Raw genomic sequence first — 26,178 nt, 5'->3', positions numbered from 1 at the left:
ACCATTTCCCCAAACATATCCAATAAAAATTTTGAGATAGACAATTTGTTCAAAGTAAATGAGACGTCTGGAAATTAAGTTTTTGAGGAGGACAGCTCCCCACAGTCCCCAGGGCAAGGGTTTTAATTTATGCCCTGGGGGCATATACGGTTTTTATTGAAAATGTTCTTGTAGAAACTTCAAAAAGGGCTCATTCAATTGGAAATTCAGGTGGGTAGTTCCCTTTTTAATAGTTAAAAGTGGTTGGAGGGCAACTAACCCCCCTCTCACGCCCACCATTCCCGAAACACATCCAATCAAAATTTTGAAATAGTCATTTTGTTCAATGTAGTTGAAAGTTCTGGAAATTAGGTCATTGAGGATGACAAATCCCCTACAGCTCTCAGGGCGAGGGTTGTAAGTTGATGCCCTGGGGGCATATAAGGTTTTTACAAAAAGCGTTACCGTAAAAACTTTAAAAAGGGCTCACTCAATTGGAAATTGAAAGGGCTAGTGCTCTTTTTAATAGTAGAAACTGATTGGAGGGCAACTAACCGCACTCTCACACCTATCATTTCCCCAAACACATCCACTCAGAATTTTGAGTTAGCCATTTTGTTTAACGTGGTTCAAAGGTCCAAAAATTATGTCTTTGAGGATGATAAACCCCCAAAGCCCCCAGGCCAAAGGTTGTAAGTTATGCCCTGGGGGCATATTAGGTTTTTATAGAAAGCGTTGTCGTAGAAACTTCAAAAATGGGTCATTTAATTGGGAATTGAGAGGGCTAGTGCCCTTATTAATAATCAAAAGCGATCGGAGGGCGAATACCACACCCCACACCCATCATCTCCTCAAACACTTCTGATCAACATTTTGATATAACCATTTTGTTCAACGTAATTGAAGGGTCCGGAAATTATGTTTTTGAGTGTGACAGCCCCCCACAGCCCTGAGGGCTATGATTATAAGTTATGCCATGGAGGCATATAATATTTTTTATAAAAAGCGCTGTCGTAAAAACTTCCAAAAGGAGTCATTAGATTGGAAATTGAGAGGGCTACTATCCTTTTTAATAGAAAGCAATCAGAGGGAGAATCACCCCCGTCCCATGCCCATCTTTTCCCCAAACAATTACGATCAATATTTTGATATGGCCATTTTGTTCAACGTAGTTGAAAGGTCTGGAAATTATGTCTTTGAGGAAGACAACCCTACCCCCATAGCCCTCAGGACAAGGATCCTAAGTTATGCCCTTGGGGCATATAAGGTTTTTATAGAAATTGTTTTGTACAAGCTTCAAAAAGGGCTCATTTGATTAGAAAATGAGAGAAATAGTGCCATTTTTGTTATCCAAAAGGTATCAGTGGGCAAATACCCCTCCCCCTACGCCAATCATTTCCCCAAACACTTACAATGAAAATTTTGAGATAGCCATTTGGTTTAGCATATCAAAAAGGTCTGGAAATTATGTTTTTGAGGATTAAAAAATCTCCCCAGCCCTCAGGGCAAGGCTTGTAAGTTATACCCTGGGGGCATATAAGGTTCTTATAGAAAGCGTTGTCGTTAAAACTTTAAAAGGGCTCATTCGATTGGAAATTGAAAGGGTTAGTGCCCCTTTTAATAGTAAAAGTGACTGGAGGGTAACTAACCCCCTATCACACCCACCATTTCCCCAAACACATTCAATCAAAATTTTAAGATAGCCATTTTTTCAACGTAGTTGAGAGTTAAAGAAATTAGGTCTTTAAGGATGACAACCCCCCACAGCCCTCAGGGAAAGGGTTGTAAATTATGCCCTGGGGGCATATAAGGTTTTTACAGAAAGAGGTTTTGTAGAAACTTAAAAAAGGGCTCATTCGATTGAAAATTGAGAGAGATGGTGCTCTTTTTAACAGTCAGAAAAGATTGAAGGGCAACAAACCCACCTCTCACGCCCACGATTTCTGCAAACACATCCAATCGAAATTTTGAGATAACCATTTTGTTCAACGTAGTTTAGAGTTCTGGAAATTAGGACTTTGTGGATGACAACCCCCCCCCCACACACACAACCCTCAGGGCAAGGGTTGTAAGTTATGTTCTGGGGGCATATAAGGTTTTTATAGAAACTGTTGTCGTAGAAACTTCAAAAAGGGCTCATTCAATTGGAAAATGAAAGGGCTAGTGTCCTTTTTAATAGTCGGAACTGATTGGAGGACAACTAACCCCTCTGACGCCCAACATTGACCCAAACACATTCAATCAAAATTTTGAGATAGCCATTTTGTTCAACGCAGTTCAAAGGTCCAGAAGTTATGTCTTTGAGGATGACAAACCCCCCACAGTCCCCAGGGCAAAGGTAGGTTGAAAGTTATGCCCTGAGAGCATATAAGGTATTTATAGAAAGCGTCATAGAAACTTCAAAAAGGACTCATTCAATTAGGAATTGAGAAGGCTAGTGCGCTTATGAATAGTCAAAAGCAACTGGATGGCCAATGCTCCCCCCCCGCCCATCATTTCCCCAAACACATCCAATCAATATTTTGATATAGCTATTTAGTTGAACTTAGTTCAAGAGCCGGAAATTGTCTTTGAGTATAGCACCCCCCCCCCCCCCTAGCCCTCATGGCTAAGGTTTTAAGCTATGCCCTGGGTGCATATAAGGTTTTTATAGAAAGCGTTGTCGTAGAAACTTCAAAAAGAGCACATTCAATTGGGAATTAAGAGGGCTAGTACCCTTATTAATAGTCAAAAGCGATCGGAGGGTGAATACCCCCCCCCCCCCCGCCAATCATTTCCCCAAACACTTCCGATCAACATTTTGATATAGGCATTTTGTTGCAAGTAATTGAAGGGTCCAGAAATTATATTTTTGAGTCGACAGCCCCCCTAAGTTATGCCCTGGGGGCATATAATGTTTTTATAAAAAGCGTTGTCGTAAAAACTTTAATAAAGGGGTCATTGGATTGGAAATTGAGAGGGCTATTGCCCTTTATAATAGTCGAAAGTAATTAGAGGAAGAATCCCCCCCGCACCATGCCCATCATTTTTCCAAACATTTCCGATCAAAAGTTTGATATGGCCATTTTGTTCAACGTAGTTGAAAGATCTGGATATTATGTCTTTGAGGATGACAATCCTCCCCCCATAGCCCTCAGGACAAGGGTCTCAAGTTATGCCCTACAGGCATATGAGGTTTTTATAGACTCTTTTGTAATAGAAGCTTCAAAAGGGGCTCATTCGATTGAAATTGAGAGGATTAGTGCCTTTTTATTAGTAGAAAGTGATCAGAGGGTAAATACCCCCCCCCATGCCCATTATATCTCCAAACACTGAAGTCAAAGTTTTGAGATGTCCATTTTGTTCAGCATATCAGAAAGGTCTGGAAACTAGGTTTTTGAGGATTAAGAATCCCCCCAGCCCTCAGGGCAATGGTTGCAAGTTATGCTCTTGGGACAAGTAAGGTTCTTATAGAAAGCGTGGTCATATAAACTTTGGAGGGGCTCATTGGATTAGTAATCAGACGCTCTAGTGCTCTTTTTAAGAGTCAAAGTGATCGGAGGGTAGCTACCCCCTCTTCCTCACACACGTCATATTGTCCCAAATTCATCCAATAGAAAGTTTCAAATAGCCATTCTATCCAAAATAGTCTAAATATCATAAAACAAGGCTTTTGGGGTTGGAACAAACCCCAGAGATTTGGGGAAGGGTTGTAAGTTATGCCCAGAGGATATTTAAGGTATTTATGGAAGGATGGTTGTTTAACTTTAGAAGAGGCTCAGTCTTTCTCCCTGAAAAAGACTTTCTCCCTAAAACGAACAAAAATTAATTAACAAAAATTTTTACCACAAAATAAGTTTTTCAAAAAAAAGTAAAGAACTCCATTAAACCAAAAATGAACAAGAATAGAATCAAACAATCTACCAAGCATAAAACTACCTCAAATCAATATCAGTAAATAAATGTACCAAACAAACAGAAATTAAAACAAATAACAGAGTCAAACTCAAAACGAGCAGAAATTAAAATGAGTAGGGTTCTAAACCCCATGCTTCCTAAAGGCAAGAAAATAATTTGTACTTAACTGAAAAAATTCTCTTGAATGTTCTCAATTTTTTAGCTTTAAGAAATCAAGATTTAATTAAGATTTTAAGGAATAAACATCACCATATGTATATTAAACTGACAATGCACATTTTTTTCAGTTAATTCATTTTAATTTTTTTTTCAGTAAAGTACAAAATATATTCTGGCTTTTAGAAAGTATGGGGTAAAAACAAAATAGGGTACAAACATAAGTCAAGTTGGGTATTTGGAGCTAAACGAGCATCGAGTCTTGTATATGGAAGGATTGGGGGATTTTCTTTAAAGTGGAGGGAGGAGGGGGGGGAGAAAACGTCGATGATAGTCAGAACTAAAGCCCTTGTGACCAAAATGGCACTTGTAGTCAGTTTTACACCTTTGAAGTATCTGAATATAAAAATAAACAGGCAAAATTTTACGGAACATTTTAAGTTTCATTGAAGGAGAACCGAAAAACTTACTAAAATTTCCTTCATTAACGACTTCGAAAAAGCCTTATTATTCATAGACAAGTGGGCAAACATTGCAGCAACCAAAGAAGGATTCTCATTTATAACAGACAGGTTTTGTCTACAAGTTGTTACCATCTCCTGCAGAAACAAACCTTGACCATCTCCAAAAACATACTTCAAAACGTCAGCTGTAGGCTCCAAACCGACATTCTCTTCAGGAGCTTGGGACACGTCGTTAACTAGATAAATGTCAAAGATGTTAACTAGAAAAATGGCGTTAACTACAAACATATTTCACAATGTCAACTGGTCTGCTGAGAGCGGTTTTGCCGAATTTGTGTTTCCAAAATTCCGAGAAAAACGAGTTTGAAAATTTTGACATTTGTACCTCAGAATCGGCTGTAGCTAGAGCGCTGACGTCTTCAGCAATGTCAATTAGACCATTCGAAAGAGATTTTTTTTACACAAGATAGCGTTTCCGAATCTGTTTTGCCGAATTTGTTTATCCAAAATTCCGAGAAAAACGAGTTTGAAAATTTTGGCATTTTGTATCTCAGAGTCAGCTGTATCTAGAGCGCTGACGTCTTACAGCAATGTCAATTAGACCACTCTTTACACAACATAACGTTTTTAATTAAGTTTCGGAAAAACTGTTATTTTCGGCAAAACCGGTCTCAGCAGACGAGCTGTAGGCTCCAAACCAACATTCTCTTCAGGAGTTTGGAGCGCGTTGCTAACTAGAAAAACTGACAATAGTTAAACCATGGTCTATCCCATATTTCCTATGTCCTTTTCACTTTAATTGCATGAAGTAGAAATATGTGATATTAGTCTTTTTGCTCTGAGGGCAAAAACAACAAAATTTAAACCTTCCCAGTTTATATTATCATGGATGCCAGACGAGAAAGGGGGAAACATCCCTCCTCCTCTTTCTTAGAAAACCAAAGAAAAAAATATAGTGCAAAATTGTGTAACAACCCCAAAAAATATTTCAGCTTTCTGACAAGTTAACTTTTTTTCTAAACCCTCTCCTTTTGTAATAGCTTTGTAAACTTACGAACCTACCTCCCCTCCTCCAAATTTACGTTTGAGCCAGTGAATGCTAAAATAAAAAATTAAATAATAATATCCCTAAGCCATTTTTTCCAGTCCTAATCACACGAAATTCTAGTCTCGCCTTTACTTTTTGAAAATCTTCTTGCTCAGTGAGCAAAAACAACATAAATTAAAGCTTCACGATCCATTTTACCATGGGCATCAGGCAAGGAAATCAGCTTTCTGACAACATCTTTTTTTCTAAACCCTCCCCTCGTATTAGTAAAGGGGCTTTAATTTTAATACCATTACTATTTACTAATATTGCTAATCACCGTCAAGGTGATTCCAATCACAAAGTCACGATTATTATTAAACATATTAATTACCATTTGTACCCTCTTTTCGTCACTATCATCACTAGCTACATAACTCTTATAGTTAAAATATATACACGACATGAAAAACTGATGTTTCTGGAAGTAAAAATGGATTACATTAAAATTCCTTTCTAAAATTGCACCCAACAATTCCGTTGCCTGGTTTTTAAATGTACTTTTCAAAATTCCAGGTTTTTTAAAAATAAAAACTCCAACAAGAATGTATTTTTCAATTAGAATACCAAAAAAGGGATTGTTCAAAATCTAGCGGGTTGGAGGGCGACTGTCCCCTCCTATTGAAGCGACTGGAACCCTTGTACAAAGTAAATTCAGCAAGAAGTCGCAAATTATGATTCTTTTTAGTTCTATCTCAAATCGCCGTTTACATTGTAAAGTTTACATATTCAGCTTTAACATTTTGGAGCCTTGAACAAGTTTGGACTGAGTAAGTTTGGACAGGTGCTACAAATTCAAAAAGCCAGAGAACACCCGAGCCAAATCACGACAAAGTAAATCTGACTCTTATTTTAAATCAGATTGAATAATTTTTACTCCTTTTTGCATTACAAAATTAGATGAGTCATCATTTTTGTTTTTCTCGAGCTCAAATTTATGAGCCTGACTCCATTTTCCATCACCCTGATTCCTTAGAGGCAAATCAAATTAGATGGAGAACGACCAACCACCCCCCCCCCCCAAAAAAAAATCTAAAAACAAGAAGAAATAATTAATTACCACTGTCACATTCAGACGAAAAGTTGCAGCTAATCAATAAGTCTGCTATAAGAGAATGTATATCTCCAAAATCTCGAATTTGAGCAACGGTCCACCTTCTTTGAATTGTTGCAGGGGGTGACAGAGCTGGCAGTGGAATCGCAGCAGTCTTTGCAATCTTGTTTGGTCCTGATGGTCCACACGGAGATCCCATAGGTGGAGATACAACATTCCTCGTATAGCTTCCCTCTACAAAATCACAGCCAAGCAAGAAGACTAATAGCAAACGGAATATATTGTTTTGAAGGAGCAAACTCTTCTGTCCTAGACCCTAGAAACAAAAGGAGAAATGAAAAATTTGAAAAAATGCGAACAAGAAATTTTCTCAAAATAGAAGACTGACAGCAAACGGAATATATTTTTGAAAAGGAGCTTTAAAAGGACTCCTTTAAAGGAGCTTTAAAAGGACTCCTTTAAAGGAGCTTTAAAAGGACTCCTTTTAAGACTCCTTTAAAAGGAGTCTTTTGTCCGGCTCCGTATTGCCGAGTAAAGCATAAATTCACTTTGATCCCATCGGATGGTTAAGCGGTGGAATATGTTCACGGAGGTTTTATGAGCTAAGAGAAGAACTTTTCTTGTTCATGAGTCAAGAAGACAAAACTGCACCAGAAGTAAGACATGATGAGTGGTTATTGTTATTGGATTTATGCTTTAGTCGATATTATAAAAAAACAACAATCAATTATCAATACATAAAAACAATATGGAAAACATATCCAAAAGATAGGTAAATTAAATTATAAATACACAATCATAAACGCATAAAAACATATAGAGGACGTATCCGAAAAATATCATATATAAAAATCAAAAAGATAACCAAAGGAAAAGATAACCTTGTAAATAACTTATTTAATCGCATCACTACATTTAAGAAGAAACTTGGGCTGTTTGACTCGCAATTGAAAAGTAATAACGCTCACAACTTTCCATTGTTGAAAGATTTTTTCTTTTTTTTTGAATAGAAATTTTTAAGACTCAGAAATCTGCTCAAGAAATTGTTGCCCCAGGATGCAAGTGAGATATACTTTTCGAGTGATGAGGGGAATATTTATGGGTGTAATTGTTGGGGATTGAGTGTTTTATTAGTTTTTGTGCAGTTTATTCGTATGGGCATGACCCATCGGGAGGGTGTTCTATGTTTGTTTTGAGTATTTTTGTATGTTTTTTCTTCTTTTTATCGTTTTGTTTAACTGTTTAATTGATTATTTCAATTGTTCGTTGTTTTTTATTGTGTCATGACCTTAAAGCTTTTTGTATCAAATATAACACACTTTGCCATACTATACAACTCAGAATATGAAAGGACCTAGTGGATATTAAGCCCCAACTACTATCCACGTCAAGATCTATACAGAAAGACATGATTCATGTAAAACATTCGCCAAGGGGAAATCCCTTCTTCTTGAGAAGATCGTAAAGAGGGAATAAATGAGAAAAGAGATGCAGCGTTTGGCAGCAGGAAGATTTACTGAGTACAAGTCCAAAAGGCCATGCAGAGTCTCAGTCCATGATGAATATTATTTTCAGAAATAGTAGGCTGGATATCTTGTCGATGGTAGTTGTGAGATCATTCATTTGAAGTCTTTTCGTTCTTTACATTTATTAATTAAAAAAAAATTTCATAAAAAAATGTTTTTAAAAGAAAAGTAAAGAACATTCCAAAATTAAGCACTGGCTATACAAATACATGATAAATTTACAACACAAACCGACCATAAATTTCTTTTAAAGAATAAATGATGACAGAAACGAACAGAAATAAAACGAAAAACCACAACAAAAAACATACAATGGTTAATATCATATCTTAATGGATAGACCTCAAAGTGCGCAATGCTTATACTTATTATGTAATTCTAGCTTAAAAGGACACCATGTTTTTCTATTAAAATATATATGAAATTTCAACCTAGTATGTACTAAATAAAAAATCGTTGCGAACAAAACATACAATTTATATTAATGTAAATGAATAAATAAATCTTAAAACGATTGAAACTTAAATTGAATATGCAAATCAAGTTTGAATCGAATAAAAATAACTACAAACAAGAGTTTGGGTATCGTCTCACTGCAGAAGCCTAAAACCTATTGCGTCATTGGCGCTTTACTGAAAAGAATTCTTTGAAATATTTTCACTTTTGTAACTTTAAGAAATCAAAAATTAATTAAGATTTTAGGGAATAAATATCAGCATATGTATATTAAATTGGCAATGCACATTTTTTTTCAGTACACTCATTTGAATTTTTTTCAGTAAAGTACAAATTATATTCTGGCTTTTAGAAAGCATAGGGGTTTTGAACCCTACTCACATTAATTTATGCTCGTTTTGAGTTTGACTCTAATATTTATTTTAATTTTTGTTCGTTTTGGGTTTCATTTATTCATTGATACTGATTTGGGGTAGTTGTATGCTTGGTAGACTATATGATAGTCCGGACGCCAAGTGTTGAAAATGTGAATCATACCAGGATGGGATTGGGCTGCTACGAAAATTAGCCTACCATTCACCCCCTAATTTGACCATACGTATTCAGAAAAACCAATGGCTCTTGCTTGCGAGTGGTGGAACAGTCCGAAACTTGACATTTTATTATATTTTGGTGTTTCATGCAAGAAAATACATGTTCCACAAAGTTGGAGGTGCAGTTTTCCGCTCAAATTGAAATGCCTAGAAGCCATAGAATGTTTTCATAACAAACTAACACGATTAGTTAAAAAAAATGGCACAGTTAAAAAAAAATGGCAAAACTTTATGAGTCTTGAACAGTCTAGGAAACTATAAACAAAATCAAATTGAATATTATATAAATAATTATATTAATTTTTGAAAGATAAATCAGTTAAAGTTTTTTTTTTCACTTTAATTTTTATTTTCATTTTAAATGCCGTAAAAAATGGAAAAGAATAAATTTGTAATATACCAGTAATTCGTTTTCAGTGAAGCGACAATGACGCAGAAGGCTTTAGGTTTTTACAGTTAAAGAAGGGGACAGTATCCAAATTTAGCTTGTAGTGAAACTATATTTGTCTTTACCAATCTTGAAAAGAACTAATAAATTAAACTGAATATTTGATGCATAATGATATTAATTGCTAAAAGCTCATCAGTTCAAAATTTTACTGTAATTTTAACATTTATTTTCAATATTAAGTACAAAAGAAAACATTTGTAATATAATTCAGTACCTCCAGTTGCCCTCCAATCACTTTTGACTATTAAAAAGGGCACTATCCCTTTGAATTTTCAATCGAATGAACCTCTTTTTGAAGTTTCTACGACAACGCCATCTATAAAACCTTATATGCCCCCAGGGCATATCTTAAAACCCTTGCCCTGAAGGTTGTGGGGGAGTGTCCTCCTCAAAAACATATTTTCTATCTGGAAATCAACTACACTGAACAAAATGGTTATCTCACAATTTTGAGTGGATGTGTTTGGGGAAAGTATGGGCTTGGGGGGAGCGGGGCTGGGGGCCCTCCCATAACTTACACATCTTCGTATAAGCACTAGCCCTATAATTTCACATCAAAATAACATGTTTTGAAGATGATGAGAATACGTTTTCTATAAAAACCTTATTTCTAGACAGGTCATAACTTAATACCCTTATCCTAAGGGCTGTGGGGGAGTATCCTCCTCAAAAATATATTTAATATCCAAAAATCAACAACACTGAACAAAACAGCTATCTGAAGATTCTGATTGGATGTGTTTGGGGAAATGATGGGCGTGGGGGGGGGGGGAGGCGGGCTAATTAAACACCGTAAAAGTTAGATTATTAAAAAAGGCACTAGCTCTTAAAGTTCAAATCGAATAAGACTGTTTTGAAGTTTCTACGACAACGCCTTCTATAAAAACCTTATATGCCCCAAGGGCATAACTTAAAACCCTTGCCCTGAGGGTTGTGTGGGGGGGGGGGTGTCCTCCTCAAAAATATATTTTCTTTCTGGAAATCAACTGCGCTGAACAAAATGGCTATCTGAAAATTTTGATTGGATGTGTTTGGGGAAATGATGGGTGTGGGGGGGGGAGGGGGGATAGTTAAACTTCAATCACTTTCGACTATTAAAAAGGGCACTAGCTCTTTAATTTCCAATTGAATGGGCCTGTTTTGAAGTTTATAAAACAACGCCGTCTATAAAAACCTTATATGCCCCCAGGGCATATAAGGGCTAGTTGCCCTCCAATCATTTTCGACTATTAAAAAGGGCACTAGAACTCTCGATTTCCAATCGAATGATCCCCCTTTGAAGTTTCTACGACAACCCCTTCCATATGAAGTGCCTCTGGAAAAAAAAAAAAATAAATAAATAATAATAATAAAACATTGGAGCCGTATGGCCTTTACTACAGGCAACGCTACAGCGTTGCCTCTGATATGTCATGGCTATTTGATTTACAGGAAGAGATTACACAAATTTAACTTAGTTTCTTTTTAAAATGAGGCGAATTAGAAACAAAAATAGCGTTGGTTGTATTTTCACCTTTTTTTAAAGACATAAAAAAAAAAAAAATAATAATAATAAAATAATCTGCTTTTGTTGTTGTTACAAGTATGGTTTTTTCAGGAGCATTTTTTTCGCTTTTGTTCTTTTAATTTGTTAGCTAGTTTAATTCAGTTTTTTTTTCGGTCTTAGGAGACGAACCGAAAAAAAAGAACTTTGAAGAGGTTTTGTATTCATAGCTATTCATTAAGTCTCAAATGAGAAAGAAAAAACAAACAAATGCAAAAAAAAAAAAAAAAAAAAAAATACCAAACACACGCAAACACAAAAGACAAATAAATTTAAACTAGCTTCAAAATAGTCGCTGCACAAAGGGATCTGTCACTTGTTACAATAAGCATCTGTTTATCCTTCATCTAAACTACGGTGCTAGAGCACAGAGCAAATAAGTCTAACACTCATGGTTCTTGTAGAATTTTAACGTAAAACGCAGGTTTTGACAGTAGTTTTGTATTACCTAACCTACCTTGAAAAGAAAAAAAAGTTTTTTTTTGCTGGTTTTACAATTCTAAGGGGAGAAACTACCTATACAAACATAAATATAAATTACATATAAAATAATATAAATATAAAAATAATAATATAAATATAAAAGACAAAATATAAACTTTTTTGGTTCTTACCATTTGAGAATAGTTGAGCAACAGATTAATGTATTGAGCACAGTTTTTTGAGTGGTTGCTCACATCACCCTCAAGTAACTTGATTAGATACTTCAAGTATCTTTGAAGACTTGTTGATATCTATAAATAGAAATTTCTATATTAGTCGGTTCCTAGCAAATTTTAGCCAACACCTCTCTTATTTGGCATTCAGTCAAAAACTGTTGATATTAGTTTTTGAGATAAAAATACTAAGGCATTTTCAACCCCAATCATGGCGGGCTTCCCCTACCTCTTATAAAGTGTACTGACTGAATAGACTGATAGACGATAGGCGTAAAAAAAGCACCCTAAACTGTTTATTTTCAGAGCTGGAGAAAACATGACTTGCCCGCTTTCCCTAAAATTCCGAGTCCCTCTACAAAAATTTGTTCCTGAAATAGTGAAAACAGATTATTATTCTTGACCCGTTCTGCCCAAAGGCATTAAAACTTTGCAGTAAAACTAAAAACTTTTTAAATACTCTCATTACGACCTAAAAATAGGTCTATATAGAAAATCAACAGAGCACAACCCCATCCCGATAGTTCAAATATGACAAAAAGAAGACAGGGTAGTTACCATAGCTACGTAAAATTCGAGAAAAGTATAATGGAAACCAACTGGATATATGCAGATGTCAAAATGAACGAAGTTTTTGGCTTATTTCTTCAAAACAAGTTCTTGTTCATTTTTGGGGGATATTTGTACCTCCCCTCCCCCTAAACAAATTCCTGAAAGCTTCAACTTGATCCACATTATGCTCTCGAGTTTGAGATGTCTGCTCATATTTTGACAATAATTAGGCATCAATTCTGCTCGTCTGTGTTTTCTTCCAGTATTATGTTTTACTTTAAACCGTGTTGGTGCAACTAAACTCCGTATAAGATTCGATTCCCTTGCGATTAATAGAAACAAAATGACACTTGATCTTATACTGTTCTCTCCTCGGAGACACGTGCTACTTATGACGTCACTTTATTGTTGTGGCTAAATTTTAAATAGATGGTCTTTTATAGACAGTAGATAGCAACTATATAGTAACTATATAGTAGCTATATAAGTAGATAGCAACTATATATTATAAGTAAGTAGCAGTTATAGCAAGTGTAAACAGTGGAAATGACCTCTGTTTACCTCGGTATCTGTAAATAGGTACCGACTAGTGTTCTTTCTCACCCTTCAGTTCAGTTCCGAAAAAGAAGAAGTATTACAACTATTTAATTACTTGAATTAATTGATTGAAGTTCCTACTTCAATTAATTAATTAATTGAAGTTTCTTTATGACATCCTCCCACCCCAACAGCGGACAACCTTCTTTCCGTAGTTGAAAAAGTATCCCTTAGATTGTAAAGGGCCCCTTAGTTCTATGACTATCTTATTTTGCTCTGAAGGTTAACGTTCAAAATAATCTAGAGATTTGATTCAAAATTCATTGCCTTTATACTCATGAAAGCTTTGTCTTGATAATTCCAACCCTCCCTTGAATATTGATTATTGACTTTTTTTTAACATATATAACTCTATTTGACCTTGGGGGATAAAAATACGTAAATTATTTTTTAGAATGTGACTTCTTATACATGGAACTCTCTTATTATGCCATTAGAAATGTTCCGTTTGTAATTCATTTTGAGATATTAAAATGTATGTTTTTAGTTTTGGTATTACTCTTTACTTTCCCTTGAGGATACGATTTTTAAAAACCTATGAATTAAACTCAAAATTCACCCACCTAAAAATCTGAAAAAGTTTTATCTCGATAGCTCCAATTGATGTTTAGACATCAATTATTGACTGTTTATAGCATCTTTGACCCTTTTTGACTTGGGGACGGGGTAATCGTTTGTAGAAACTAAAACAATGCTCTGAATTGAAAATAAATGGCGATTTTCCTTGCTGTTCATAATGAGGGGCTGTAAGTAGCCCCTTTTAAATTTTAGACAATGGAGAAAACCTTAGTTCTGCCCTAAGAATAATGTATGGACGGATGGATGATAGACTTATCTACCAGTAAGTGAAATGACATCATTTTTATACCATCCTAAAAAGGGCTTATGCCAGATTTGCATCTCACTCACTCAGACCATCTGTCTTGGCTTTTTCTACAATTAAACCATGGCTTGAGACCCGCAACTACTTGATTTTAATTAAAACTCGTTTTATCATATATTACCATCATTACAACAAAACTAAGCATAATAGTATCCATGCGGATAATACAACAGAGTAATCTCAGAAAACATTTTCTGCTTTATTAAAAAGTTATCATAAGAGGTTACGGCTATAGGTATTCTTAGTGGCATTAGGGGTGGAGGCTGTGTTTCGTTGGAAAGTATTTTCAAGGGATACAGAAGAAATTATGCCTCCAAAAGGAATGTCACGGGTGAACAAAGGGCCGGAACCATTGCCCTAAGATGGACATATTTGTAACTATTTAATTAATTGAATCTGATAAGTTTTAACTATTAAGGTTTCAGAAGAGGGCGGAAAGGTCAATTAGAGGGGGGGGGGGATCTAAAACCCTGTATTTCCAAAAATATATATTTTTTATGGTGTTTTGATATTAAAAAATTACCCTCCTCCATCCTAGCTTTAAAAAAAATAAATTTGCCCCCTCCTCCAATAAAGAGTTTTGTGCGTTGACACCTCTGAAAGAGGGTAGATTCTATGAATGTAAGTAATCAATCGGAGTTCTTATGCATTAGTTCTGTTTTGGGGGGATCAGTGGAAGAGGGCGGGGGGCAGAAAACATAGGCGAATTATATGGTGAAATATGCGAAAATTACAGGCATGACATTTGTATGTGCCTTTTATAGACACAAGCTGTTTAATCAAGTTCTAATTGTTTTTTATCTTCGTACTTTCCTCAAAAATTGCTTAGAAATGTAAGAATAAATCGTAAAATACCTTAGTAAGAAAAAATGCAAGCATAAATTTGCTATTTACTATTTTTAATTCAATAAATTATTTAGGTTTGACAAATATCTAGCGTGTTCAGGTCTTCTAAGCTCAGCAAAAAGGTTTATTCCCTCTGAATTTTGCAGAAAAATTTAATTTTTTTTATTCCCAACAAAAATTTCTAAGCTAAAGCCTCGCACACCAATGAAAAAAAATATATGTTTTTCTCAGAAAATTACTATAAAAATGCCATTGGAACACGGCTTTGAACTTTTTATGTATTTGAGATCTAATATGATTCCAGCTTTACTTACATGGGATTCGCCCAGGAGTCGGTGGTAATTGGCCAAAGCATGACAATGACAATGAATAGGTACTATTTGGAAGATAAAGATGGCTTTAAACAATTGTTTGCCTGTTATTCCAAGCAAATTGATGGTCCTTTGTCCATTCTAAATTCCTGGTCAACTTCCTAAGACCTTAGGTGGGCGTGCCTTGTTTGCCTCTTATTCCAGGCAATATAATGGTCCTATGTTAATTTTAAATTCTTGGTCAACCTGCCTGAGACTCTAGGTAGGCGTGCCTTTCAAAAAACTAACACACAAGTACTTGTCCAATAAGAGAGTCATACTTACTCCTACCATTTACCCGTGCCACTTAAACATTTTTGCCTCTCAATTACTCGGACTATCTGTCTTGGCTTTTTTCCTACAATTAGACATGTCTTGATACCTACTGCAAGATACTTGATTTTCAATTCAATTAAAAGACTGTTATAAATTAAATATAAACATTAATATAACTTGAAAGACTGTTGCGCAAACGCGATAATGAAAAAAAATTATGTGTTTTCCTCAGGAAATTACTATAAAAAAAATGCCATTGGTAAACGGTTTTAAGCTTTTTTGTGTATTAGAAATCTAATATGATTCGAGCTTTACTTACATGGGATTCACCAAGGAGTCGGTGATAATTGGCCAAAGCATGACCAATCAAGTCAGCGAAAGTTTGTCTGATTTCCTTGATAGGACATTCTAACAAAAAGGGCCTAAAACAAATCAAAATAAATTAGAGTCGAGAAGGTTTATAATAGATAAGTGAAAAAAAATTCATTTGAAAATAAAAGTTTGGCTCAGAAGCAATCATCGATACATTATTTTAAGAGAGTGATTTTCGCTTTTTAAAAATTGTGTCATTGTTTCAATATAACATTTTATTTATTATTTTTCCTATGCAACTCGCTAATTAAAAACTATTTTATCATCTTAAATAGAAAAAAATTATTCATTAAGAAATTTATTTAAAATACTGAAATGTTTAAAAGCATCAAAGTTCAGTAAACCCTACACACTGCAAAGGTGTTGGAAGTATTTTTGAGACCCAACTCCTTTCACTATTGTAGTTTTTCAATAAAAAAAACAAACTAAACTTAAAACAATGAAAAAATGAGGATTTGCCAATCCAGTGAAGTTGAGATGATTTGGCGAGAGGTCATTTTGTTTTTCTGGCTGTCTCAAGTATATGAGACCCATGGCTATGCTTCTTATAGGTCACCCTTTCGATTCCCACCCCAGTAGACGATGGTGACGGATTTCCTTTTTGGCGGTTGTCCCCGGCGACTGTTGTTTCTAAGTAGAGAGAGAGAGAACAATCACCTTTTCTTGCACAATGGGTGAAGAATTTCGATTGATCACTTGGATATTTAGGGCAGCCAACGCGAGGAGTGTTGTCACACCAGGTGGTACAGTAAAAGTCAGTATAATGATAAATTCAATAATCCTTAGTAACACAGCTTGACTGACAGTCTTTAGCACAAGAATGGACTATTATGTATAGTCAAAAATTGGTGTTGCACTGAGTCTCCAAGGGGCATGCTGGCACTACAAGGTAGGGGACCAGTGGGCTATGTGATTGGTTTAAAAAGCAAATGACCCTGCCCGTTGTTCAAATCAGTACTAGACATGGCACCATGACAGCCATTTAAGGCGAGGATCGTTCGGTACCGTTTGAACAGTTAAAAAATATTTTAACACTATCAGCCTGCTCGCAATGATGGCAATAGTATGCAAGCATTTGATGTAGCTCGTATGATGTTAACATAATATTAAGTCATAATGTACTGTCGCTAAAATAATGTTATATACATAGTAAATTCCTTCTTAATTACCCGGGCTTGTAGCTCCCGAGTAACAGCAAAGAAGCTACTGATCCTTTTATCACCATTTTAAAATAAAATTAGGCAAATTAAATTTAGAAGTTCGATCAAGACGAACCACGTCACAGGAAAAGGTGATCACGGTAATTTGAATTTATCTTGAATGCGACAAGGTACATCTTACACATGCGCGTGGTAAGGTTTTACCTTTTTTGGTGAGGTGAGAGGTAGGAACTTCGAAAGGTCAATACAGGGCCTTATAGACCTGGTATAGATCATGGTGTTTAGAAGTTCGAAAAATTTGTATTGAAGAACTTAATTTTTTTCGATGTAGGTCTTAAATTAAAAGACTGTTGACCATGAAGGACTAGGTTGTTTAAATGTGAATGTGTATTTTAAGAATATTTACCATTAACAATAAATCTTTAATCGACATATATTCATTTTAGTAGTCAACAGAAAATTATGACAACGATGGTGGTTAAGAAGCGACTATATTTTTTGAACAAAGTTTGATTTTTAGGTGTGTTCATTTACTATAAAGAAAATTACTTTGTCATTAAATTATTGAATATGCATGTAACAAGTAGATATTCTGTTAAATGGCACAAATGAATGCATGAAAGTTATTAGCGACTTCTCTTTTAAGGTCCTAATTAAAACTTGATAAAACAGCGATGTCACGACATTAACTGATTATTTTTATGTTTTTAAAACGGTATTCTCGTTCAGAATCAACAAAGCTCCCCAAAAAATCAATATCTTGGTTTATTTAGAACATTTAAAACAAAGCAAAATTCACAACAACACAATTTTGGAGTTTATTTTGATCCATCTGCCAACAATCCTTTCAATATTGAAAAATCACAACAAACACCGACTACATTAACATCTCCATTTGATATTAACCGTTAAAGACATTGTCTAATGTTTTACACTTAGTCTTTCAATCTTGAATATGCCTTGGGTTCAATAGACTTTATTCCTAAGAAGAAAAGCATTAATTGGCAAAAAAAACGTCAAAAATTACTAACAAAAGCAAAATATATTTTTGTCTCACATGGAAGATACCTGTATTACATTATCTACTATGAAAAATTGCGGTTTATTGAAATCCACCACTTATCTTGGGCTCAAGAGAAAAGTCATTGAGTTTCGAATTAAAAACATCGCACCTTAATCAAAAATTAAAGAGAATTGCTAACAGGATAAGGCAATTACATACGAGAAGATTACTTTGGAGGACTGGGCTTAACGCTCTTGCTCAAGGGGGTCACCAGGCTAGAGGGAACCGGTTGACAGCTCCATCAGTCTTCTCCAGATGGTCCTATCAAGTGCTAGGGATGAGGCCTCATTTGGGTTTATATTGCGGCTGATATAGCATTGGTTTGTTACATCAGCCAACCTGTTGCATGGCCTCCCTCGTGGACACTGTCAGCCATTTTACGAGGAATTGACATCCGTGATGATCTTGGCAGGAGTACTTCTCGAAAGGCAGAGTAGGTGATCGTACAATCTCAAGGAACGTGCTTTTGCTTGAGTAGAGATTTGCCAGCTTGAAGGTCTTCAGGATCTCAGTGCTGCGGATCTTGTCATACCATTTGAAGCCTTCAACAAAACCCAGGTGTCTAGTTTAAGCCATCGACTTTTCGTAGCTTCATCAGAGTTATCGGCCCCGTCTCACATGAGTATAGCATGATGCTTGAGACTGTGGTGTTTTAAATTCTAGCTTTGGTTCGGTGACTAATTTACGGTTTGAAGAGATTGCTCTCACGAATCGTCCAAATACAGAGTTTGTCTTGGTTGACGGGGCAGAGATGTCCGCATCAATTGTGCCGTTTAAGGATATAATTGATCCGTGACATGTGAACTGCCCTACTTCGTCGACAGCTCGGTCATTAATCTCAACAGTTAAGGGTGACGTCGATGCAGTCATATTTATGGGCATAATTTGTTTTCTTCCAGTTGATTTGCAGTCCAGCTCTAGATACAGTGAAGAAGAGCGTCTCAAGTATAGAGTTGATCAAGTGTGCCACTAAGGATAGCTACATCGTCCGCGAAACCAATATCAGAGAGAGAGAGACTTATTAAAATTCATTTCTTATTTTGGGCTCAAGAGAAAAGTCATTAGTTTCGAATTAAAAACGTCATACCTAAATCGGAAATTAAAGAGAATTGTTAACAGGATAAGACAAGTAAATCTGAATAAAATTATTTGGGGGGGGGGGGGTAAATTCAGAAACGAACATCAAACATACCAGAATTCGGTAGAAAACATTCATTCATTTACCTTTTATTGGCATTCCCCCCCCCCTCTCCCTTAGATTAACAAAAATACATGAAAAATCCACCTAAAATAAAGTCTTGCGTACTTGGAAAATAAGACAATACTGACAGGGAAAATAAAACAATTAATTCTAAATGCTTGGAATTATATCTAAGTAATATTTAAGCTCCAGTGCAGATAGGATACCTCAATTTAGTGTTTTATTCAGCTTGCAACACAGAAACATGTTTTAACATAAAGCCCAACATTTTAGCTCCCCTCATTTAGAGCAAGTGGACAGTAAAGGATAGCATTTATTTTGCTATCCTTTTGCTATATATTTTATATCATATATATATTTATATATTATATTTTATAGCATTATATGTAGAATTAACTACAAAATTATATTTGCTTCTAATTAGAAGAGACGGAATTATCTCAAATAGAAGATATAACTGAGAAATTTTCAAATAGGCACCAAAGATTGGTTTTTTCTTTGTTCGCTGAAACACACCAGAAACAACAAAACTATATATAGTAGAAAATAAATACAAGAAAAAACTCCAAAATGCCAAATCTTAAAGCATCAAAGCATCAAAGTTTTCCTTTTTTTCTAAAATAAACCAAAAGATACAAATTATACCAAAATGAGAAAATCAAAGTAAAAAGATCAAAATGAGAAAATCAAAGTAAAAAGATCAAAATGAGAAAATCAAAGTAAAAAGATCAAAATGAGAAAATGTATAATAAGCACCAAACTTTAAAGTGCGCAACATAATATTCTGTTCAATTAGAACACACCAAATGAGCACAATTTTATGTAGTAGATAAAAGGATAAGAAATAACACAAAAAGGTCCATATATTAAAGGCGCAAGATCATGATTTTTTTAGTTTAATTTCTCCGCTAAAACACACCAAAAAATCCAGAATTATATAAAGTAGAAGATTAGAAGTAGAAATAGCAAAGCAAGCTCCAAGGACAAGTTTTCTTCAGAATCCTTTTCGCTAAAACACACTATTGAGAGGCATGATGCTACTATCTACTAAGATTGGTAAATGCAGATATCACTCTTCAACATATGCTAAGAACTGGTCTAAACCTCCCTCCCCCAACCTAAATGGGTTAGGGAATAGCTAGAAGCGGAATAAGAAAACAAATCACTTTTATTTACCAGATTGTCACTTAGACCAAAAAGATGAAGTCATTATCAACTAACTGCAAAACTGATGAACACTAAATAAGTAAACTCGCCTCTTTTGCGGGCCTGGGGGGGGGGGGGTAAAGACCAATCAGGGAAAGAGAGAATTGAATGGGCCAATTTTGACCTCATTACCAATTTACTAGCTTTTAACATCATGCTTTTAACTGGCATCGTGAACTCACTAACGCAAAGCCAAGGTGTTTTTACCACTGGATTCAAAGAAACATCAATACATTTAAAATGCAGAAGAAATTAGTTTATTATATACAGGATAAAAATAACATTTATATAATATCAAATGGGTGACACGCGACACACACCAAAAAAATAAAAACTGATCTTACTTGACATGTACAACCATGGCATCGCTGCAAAGTTTGTCAATTGTCCACTGAATTATTTGGGGTCCGCCCCTGCTCAGGCGGCTAAAGGATTCCACCCACTCATGGAGATCAATATCCGATTCCCGGTGCCTTAATCGAAAGTAAGTATGGAAGAGGAAATTCAGCAGAAGATTAACACTAATAGTACACATCTGACCGTAGGTCGATTCACCGATTTTGTCCTGGAATAAATATCATATTAAGATGTACCTATAAAAAAAGAGCTTTTTTAAATGCTACTTTTTTATGAACTTTCTATAATTCAAATATTTTCATGGTTAAAATAGTACCTTCAACCTAGCAAAGACTGAACCACAGCCAGTACTAGCTGAAACTGAAATATAGGCTTTTATAGAATCTGTCATCGACAAATATTTCCCATGATAATCTTCATTCAGACTCGCATGAACAGTAATTTGTGCTTACAAGAAATATTTTGGGAATTTCTAAAATACTTACACAAGTCCTTTGAAATTAAATTGCCTTAGAAATTTAAGTCCCTTCGAAATCTAAATGAATCAGTCGTACTTGGGAAAATCAAAACAGTCAAAGGCGGAGCAAAATTTGAGGCCCTCTGAGCAAATCTGAAATCCCACGCGGAGCAAATCCGAGCCACTCTTGCATTTGGATTAAAAATAAGAAATATTTCTTTTATACAAGTGAATTAGAGGTCTTGATATATATAAATTAAACAAAGAGGGGGATCTCTCTTGAAGATGGTGGCTGTGTCCTCGACCTGTATGGTAGCAACCCCATATTTGCTGGCGAACTTGCTTGCCCAAGCCAAGATTTTTGGAATTCCAAAATATAGTAAGATCTCCTTCAAAGTGTTCAATAGTTTATTCTTTAACAACTTGTTAATTGACAGAAGTCGTCCTTTCCTGTTAGATTCTCAAAGGTGAGAAATGATAAATAAACGTCTAAAATACTAAAATTGCATTGAAACTAAGTGCTAAGTATAGCAAAATATTATTCACAGAACTTTTCAAAGTTTCTGCGAGTTTCACGCATATTAAAGAAATTTGAGTTCGAAAAAAAGAGAATACATTCAATTTAGTAGAAGATTAGAAGACTTTTTATGGGGATTAGACCCTTTTTCTAGGGAGAGATGAATACTGTAAAATGTATTTCTTTCATTATTTAGCACTTTTACCACACTTGGGTCTTGGGAGAAGTCTGCCCCCCCCCCCTGTGCAGGTTTGAATGCTATGAATGAAAAAAAAACTTACCACATTAGCAGAAACCAGTTGATGAATGAATCTGTAGTATTCTTGACTAAACACATCTTTGGATTTCATAAATTCAAGGTTTTCTTCCCGGATATTCTGAAGGATTTTGAGTGGCATTCGTTCTGTGCCGGCAAAGATACCACGCTCTTCCCCTGCATGCAAGAGCTCAGACAGCTGACTTAGACTATCAGAGCCACGAGGAGTAAGCACTGGTTTCTTTTCTCGTCTAAAGGAAGAAAAAAAAGCCTTACTTAGATTAAGACTGGAGGAGGAGAGGGGGGGGGGGTCCGGTATAGAATACGTCTCAAATTGGAAATTCAAATTTTAAACTAGAACTAATGCAGACAATTACCCTGGTTCACACAAACATAAAATTTTATTATTTTTTCCCTCAAAATCACTGATGTTGTCAAACTTGTCCTTTGCACAGGGTTTTAGCGTAATAGCTTTTCAATCATTTATTCTCATAGAAACTTGGCTTCTTTGATTTTTTTTTCGGAAACATGATTGTCAGACAAATACGTTACGAACAAATATATCTCAGTGCCGGAAAAGATACCACGCTCTTCCTCTGCATGTAAAAGCTCAGACAGCTGACTTGGACTATTAGAGCCACGAGGAGTCAGCACTGGTTTCTTCTCACGTTTAAAAAAAGAAAAAAATCCTACTTAAATTAAGCCTAGGGGGAGGGGGGATACAGCATGGAATATACCTCAAACTGGAAATACTAATTTTTAACTAGAACTAATGTAATCAATTACGTTGGTTCCCTAAGATTTTATCAAATTTTTGACTCGAATTCAAAGAAGTAGTTAAACCCTTTGCCCAGAGTTTTAGCGTGTTAACTTTTCAACCATTTAGTCAAACAGAAATTTGGGTTCTTCGCTTTTTCGTTTTCAGAGATAGGATTTCTCAGTGAAATATGTAATGAACAATTATACATTTGAGAACTCTAAAACAAACACAATTGCCATCTCTGAAGCAATGTTGGCTATTACTTTAAAAAAAAAGGTTAGAATACAGTAAAACTCAAATTACTTTCACTTTTGAAGCTCAATTCAGGTTTCTTCCATTTTTGAAATTCATCCCGTAAGGTTATTTTTGCATGAGAGTTCGGTTAAAATTCTGATAAATTGTTCCAAAGATAATTTAAGAAATTGCTGTCAAACTGTTCCCACAAAAAAACGCCAGAATATGTGTACATGTTCTGCAGATTCATAACAATTTTCCGGGGATAGAGGAGGAGTTGGAGAGTCTGAAAGAAATAGGCAAGTTATAAAGAAAAAAAAATTTTCTGGGGAAAATTGTAAATACCGTGACATTTAGGACTGTTCGATAGCTTCTTCCACCTGATAATATATTCAATTTGACAACAATTTGTAAAAATTTTGTGAAAGTTCGGTTAAAATTCTGATGATTGCGATAAAAATTTCTCATAAAGGCAGAAAATAATTCAAATTACAAACGAGTTTACATAAGTGATTACTGAGCACCTCTCTTCCTTATTACAAAAATTGAAAATGATTCTAAGCTGGATACCAAGAGTATGGTGGTTCAAAATGTATTCTAACTCAAGAAATAACAAAGAAAATAAAAGAATAAGAGGAAGTCGTTTTGTAGAAAGTAGCCAAGCCGAATGGACATGACAAAATTAGCTTTATGCATGCAGACAATTAAATCTACAATTTTTGTAATGGGCAATTAAAAAATTAAAGTAAAAAAAGTAATTAAAAAAATCCTAATATCGCTAGTAAAAAAAACTAGCGATCAAAATGTTACACAAACTTAGGGTAAAAGCACAGACTATAGAACAATATGGATTTTGCTGAGTGGCTAAGGATCGAAGGTTTACATTGCTTATGCCAGTTTTTTTTTCATCCACTGATGAGTCATAGATTCGCCGTGGCATTCAACAATATCCAAGAAATCTAATTAAAGGAACACTAATTAAAAGGACACTATAGGGTACCCTTCATTAGAAAAGATTACCTATTTTTAACCAAATAAGACAGATTTCTTCCGCATTTATTTTACGTCATTTATTTCCATCAACCCATGTAACTAATAAAATAGATTTGCTCAGTGGACTAAGAAGGGGTTCCTCCCCCCTCTACGCGTGACGTAGAGGGGGGAGTAGCGTGTTTTAATTAACGTTTTGTTAATTAAAATCAAGTAGTTGCGGGCATCAAGCCATCGTTTAATTGTAGAAAAAGTCAAGACAGATAGTCCGAGTGAGCGAGAGGCAAATCTGGCATAAGCCCTTTTTAGGATGGTATAAAAATGATGTCATTTCACTTGTAGATAGATCAGTCTATCATCCTTCTGTCCATACATCATTCCTAGGGCAGAACTATAGGAAAATTTTATCCTACGCCGTTAATATTTCAATGTGAGCCAAGCATTTTTGTGTCATCCGATTCTGCTCAGATTCAGCTTTATCCATCTGCCAAATTTCACTTTTGAAACTTATATATTTTTTAACTTGAAAATAGCCTACATCAGAAACAAACGAAAGTTGAAAAAAAAAATTCTTTAGGCAGTTTATATCTTTCTCAGAGAAAAAATTAAAATAATATCATAATTCTAGTTCAATCTTTGGATAGCTCGACTAAGTGGATTATTTTTGTTCCATATAAATATACAGAATTGTACAATTTTTTTTGTAATGGCTAAGGATTTTGGATTTAAGGAGCTTTATTCAACAAAAGAAAGAAAAAAAAACACTAAAAAAAGAATCCCATTACTTGGGCTTCAAATCACTTACATAAAAAATATTCAAGATAATTTAAAAAATCAAACAAATCCGTCTAATCCCAAACTCGCATTCCAAACATTCGAAACCACGAATCTGCTAAAATTTCATAATTTAACCCTACCAACTATTTATTAACAAATTTTCGTTTAACTTACGCAACGGCAAAGACCTGACAATTGTGGCAGGCCAAAATAGAAAAAGCCCTTGCTACTGCAGATGTAAATACTGATTTAGAGAATTTATTTCTTTAAGTGCAGCAGCAGATATGGATATTTCGGATATCACTATTAAATTTTTTTTTTTTGGGGGGGGGTATATAATTCTTAAGAATGAAGTTCTCTCTAAAATTATCTTTCAACACTTTCAAACTGAAACTATTTAGTTTGCTAGGCTTCAATAAAAATGGGCAAATTTTAAATTGCCTCTTAGTTTTTTTTTGCTTTGCTTGTTCCTAAATTGGGTATCTTTTTGGACAAGTTCAAATGACCTATAATTATTACAGGATAAATCTAAAATCCTGTTAACGATTCAACAAACCTAGAAAAATATATTTTTTAAATTTGAATTTATCTATAATTTATTGATTGCAATTACAATAATTAGGTTGTTTGACAGTAAGAAAAACAAACTTTAATTTTATAATTAAAAAAATTAATTACCCCCCATGTTGGATTTACAAGATTGCCAGAATTGATGCATAACTAAAAATCATTCACGCACTGCGGCTTAACCCTCGTTGAACGCTAACCCTCTGCAAATGACGAGACAAACTTGGAAAAGCAATTATTTAATAGAAAAAAATAAGAACATAAATTTTTGATACCAAATATATTTATCTTTTCCAATGTTTATAGTAGGTAAGCTCACGCACATATACAGAATATTATTGTGAAGATGGCACACCATTTTCCTGATGGGGGAGGGCCAAATTCAAAATAAAATGAAAACAGACAAACTGAACTAAAAACATGGGGTAAAGCCTGCTTCTATATATAAAAAAAAAAAAAAAATTGCCTGACAACTGTGATGTGACGCCATAGAGTAAGGTGGAAACTGGCGTTAATGTCCACAAAAATGTAACTAGCTACATCTAGCATTTCTTGGCATTTTAGTGGCATTCTCCTTGAAAAATGCCTTTTGAAATCTCATTAAAAAGTTTTTTTTTAAAATGTCACCCCCTCTCTCTAGATCTTGAAAAAAGCACTTTGTCTCATTCCGTAACTTGAATTGACGCCGCTGTTGGTCTCCATTTAGAATGCCTTCTATTTTCTAAGGAGAACTGCCTTAACCCTTTCCTAATGACGTACATAATTGAAAACGGATATGTTTTCTTCCGCTTTCAAGAAACAAGCAGTCAAAATTGAAATTTAGGGATTGTTTGGCATATTTTGTGATTCTTCTAAAGATTTTAGTGATTTTAATTTTGACATAGTGGTTACCGCG

The 26,178-nt window shown here is 34.9% G+C and overlaps 1 protein-coding gene across 1 annotated transcript in view; it reads right to left on the bottom strand.

Moving 5' to 3' along the window:
* Positions 1-26,178, bottom strand: part of faf (ubiquitin carboxyl-terminal hydrolase-like faf) — a 134,028-nt gene that overhangs the window by 19,867 nt on the left and 87,983 nt on the right. Inside the window, exons 20-26 of the mRNA XM_089095065.1 lie at positions 24,353-24,473; positions 21,981-22,206; positions 20,713-20,933; positions 15,686-15,788; positions 11,821-11,940; positions 6,644-6,953; positions 4,503-4,732 (exon numbers count right to left, since the gene is read on the bottom strand). Of these exons, the coding sequence (XP_088951191.1) occupies positions 4,503-4,732; positions 6,644-6,953; positions 11,821-11,940; positions 15,686-15,788; positions 20,713-20,933; positions 21,981-22,206; positions 24,353-24,473 (1,331 nt within the window). The remainder of the gene's footprint in view (positions 1-4,502; positions 4,733-6,643; positions 6,954-11,820; positions 11,941-15,685; positions 15,789-20,712; positions 20,934-21,980; positions 22,207-24,352; positions 24,474-26,178) is intronic.

This window comes from Artemia sp. Qi Xiang Cuo, chromosome 9, assembly GCF_049724085.1.
Source record: "Artemia sp. Qi Xiang Cuo chromosome 9, ASM4972408v1, whole genome shotgun sequence".
NCBI classification, from domain to species: domain Eukaryota; kingdom Metazoa; phylum Arthropoda; class Branchiopoda; order Anostraca; family Artemiidae; genus Artemia; species Artemia sp. Qi Xiang Cuo.
The sequence above is the reverse complement of the archived record's forward strand: the minus strand, read 5'-3'. Positions and strand labels throughout refer to the sequence as shown.